Here is a 3,063-nt window from a genome sequence, read left to right as displayed (position 1 = left end):
TTGCTATGAATACGCTGTCGTTTTATTACACAAATTTCAATAGTTCAGTTCACAAAATAATAATTTGATCATAGAATGTCCCCATGAATAAAATACGTAACAAAATGTTTGATTTCACAAAAATAAATACATATAATAGAAGACAAACTAATCACTATAATAAATTAAGCCCACCATGGAGCATCACCGGTTCTGAAATCTGTTTCGACCCAAGGAACAAACACCACCTTGCCAGTATCTACATCACAATGTGCTAGTGCCAGAGACTGTCCATTCATCAACAACGATCAAAACATTAAATACTGTACCATTAAGCACGAAACTGGATACTCTACTAGGTTAGTGAAGAAATCAATCACAAAAAGTTGGATTTTAATGTTTAAGTCAACATCTGCCTCCGGTGACAAAGGTCAGGTGGTTTGTTGAGGGCTTGTAACCGGCCTGTGTTCGGCCTAGCATTTTCAATATAGAACCAGCTTACAAGGTAAACTTATTAGCCTATATAAGTTTCCTTGAATTACAAGCTACAACACAAGCTTCTTGCCAAGCCAGGCTTTAACAATAAGTTAGGCTAATAAGTTTATACCAACAAAGGTTACAACTTACAAGGTAAACTTAAACTAATTAGCAGCCATGCAAGCCTAACCTGAATCCACCCCCTACGAGTAATGCAGCACATCTAAGTTTTTTTATGAACTAAGTCTAACCAAATTAAACAATAAGACTTGGAATAATGCTAGTCATAACTGAATTTTGTTATATTAGACCAACTTGGTTTGACTTAGTTAACAAAAAGATTTGGATGTGTAGTATTATTCACTCAAATTCGAGACCATTGACAAAAGGGACAAGCTTAAGACCTCTCTAATTAGTTTTCAATTTTTACATTGATAGAAGCAAGGAAGATGATTGAAAATAATAAGGTGTATTAGGTGCAGAATGAAAGCAGGATTATAATGATTTTGCATACCAGGGGGGCAGGTCCTCTGACAACTCTTCCTTGGTCATTGTACTGCGATCCATGGCAAGGGCAAATGAACTTGTTCTCAGCTGCATTCCATGGCACAACACAGCCAAGGTGAGTGCAGACGGCGTTAATCCCATATGTTGCAAGGGTTCTATCTTTCTCCACCACAAGGTAGGTAGGATCTCCCTTCAATCCTTGTGTTAGGGTGCGGTCACCAGGTCCATGAGCCTTGAGCCATAGTTCAGCAACAACATCATTTCCAACGGCATCCTTAGCAACAGTTCCACCAGAAGAGGATCCAGACCCTGGAGGGGCAAAGAAAGTAGCATATGGAACAAGCATGCCAGCAGTGGGGAGTGAGATGGCACCAAGAAGCAACAAATTCATCAGCTGCCTCTTCCCCATGTCAGGCACCCTATCTGCCGGAATGCTTCCAGCCTGGCATGTGATTCTCACTCCCTTCCCCTTCGCCTTCCCATTTCCAACCGTTTGCCTCCTCGCACCCTTCACAGCAACTGCTTCTGAGGGGCTAAATATCCCTCTCTTCCCTGAACACAATTGAGAAGGGGATAGAGTGCTGGAAGCCATGGATTCGTTGGGGAATGAGATCGTCACAGTTGTTGCTTCTTCTTTGGAGATTTATGAAATGGAGATGAGGAACGTGTGGAGTGGTGGTCAATTGGTCGTCCACCACAACAGTCAACACTTGCTGGATAAGGCGCTACTCTCATATTTTGCTCTTCCATAGCCACATGTTTCTCTTTCTTTTTTGCAAATATTTCCTCTTTTCTTTTAGATCTATTTTTTTTTGGTAAAGAAATGGGCCAGGCCCAAAACCCAAATATGCTTCTGTTACACAAGAAGCAGCAACCCAACAAATGAATACTAATAATAATTAATTAATAAGTAATCGAGAGTTTTAATTTATCTTTTGAAAATATCAAAAATAAAAAATTCAAAATTTTCTGTGTTCAAAAATAAAAAATAGAGTTATATTTTTAATTGTTTTCAATAATAAAATAATCAACCAACTAATTTAACAAATACTACTCACACCCAAAAAACAAAAAAAAGTTTTATGGTGTGAATAGCATTAAACATCTACACCTATAGATATTATGTGGATATGAACACGGTTGGGGTTGCCTATGCTTACAGGTTAAATTAATGAGACAGCATATCAAGCAGTATTAGTATTTTTACAGATCTATTGCACAATATACAAGTTAATAAGGCTAATGAGATGTTAATTATTTTTGACAAATTGGGATTAATGGACAAATTGTTTTTTTTTTTTTTTTGTGTGCCTATTGTGGATAAAAACAAATCAAAGATAGCATTAAAAAGAAAATTGGCTTATATGTTTTTTGATTTGTTTAGAATAATCGAATTTTTTATTTTTCAAAGAATGTGATTATGTTTCTCTGATTTTTTTTTTATTATGGTGTTCTCATAAAATAGAAGGGAATTTTTATTGTTAAATGGATAAAAAAAACAAGAAGATGCAATGCATGGTTTTGATATTTGACCCAAAAAAAGAAAAAATAAATATGTAATGTATGTTAATAATAATAATAATGTATAATGTATATCCAGTATTGCTACAGTCAAATTAATAATTCATAAAACTTAATATGTTAATACTTAATACGATGATAATGATTATGTAATATACAATATTTTAATCTTCTCCTAAAACATTAAATGTAAAAATTGGATATATTTTGTTGTTAAAGTAAACCATAAAATAAGTTTATTAAACTAAAATTATTAAAGAACGACTTTAAAATCAATTTGAAGATTATAAAGCATAAATTATACATAAAAAATCATAGCCGCTAAAAATATTTTTGTTTCCTATATCTAAAACAAAAAAATAAGACAGAAAAATATTATTTTTAATGTTATCCTTTATTATTATGTTGTTATTAGTAATTATTAATATAATTTAAATTTTCATAGTTTTATTATACTATAAAAATAGAGAATTCTTTTTAAACATCACATATATCATATTAATAATGTAAATCAAATCTTTAAAAATATGCAATTTATTATAATATTTATAAAAGTTAAAATAAATAAATAAATAAAAA

At 32.6% G+C, this 3,063-nt stretch overlaps 1 protein-coding gene across 1 annotated transcript; it reads right to left on the bottom strand.

Annotated features, from left to right (window-relative positions):
* On the bottom strand, positions 1 to 1,673 carry LOC107477915 (cytochrome b6-f complex iron-sulfur subunit, chloroplastic). The gene is made up of 2 exons (XM_016098010.3): positions 971 to 1,673; positions 1 to 266 (listed from the first exon to the last, which is right to left on the bottom strand). Exons 1-2 carry the CDS (start codon positions 1,553 to 1,555, stop codon positions 165 to 167), a joined length of 687 nt encoding a protein of 228 aa, XP_015953496.1. The 5' UTR covers positions 1,556 to 1,673; the 3' UTR covers positions 1 to 164.
* Between the last annotated feature and the right edge of the window lie 1,390 nt (positions 1,674 to 3,063).

Source organism: Arachis duranensis, chromosome 3, assembly GCF_000817695.3.
Source record: "Arachis duranensis cultivar V14167 chromosome 3, aradu.V14167.gnm2.J7QH, whole genome shotgun sequence".
Lineage (NCBI taxonomy): Eukaryota > Viridiplantae > Streptophyta > Magnoliopsida > Fabales > Fabaceae > Arachis > Arachis duranensis.
The sequence above is the reverse complement of the archived record's forward strand: the minus strand, read 5'-3'. Positions and strand labels throughout refer to the sequence as shown.

Bases quoted from the DNA above. Each gene is read 5' to 3' on its own strand.
- LOC107477915 (XM_016098010.3), bottom strand. From the start codon at position 1,555: ATGGCTTCCAGCACTCTATCCCCTTCTCAATTGTGTTCAGGGAAGAGA. The intron at 267-970 runs GTATGCAAAATC...ATGAATGGACAG, and splicing joins TCAGAGGACCTGCCCCCCTG to TCTCTGGCACTAGCACATTG.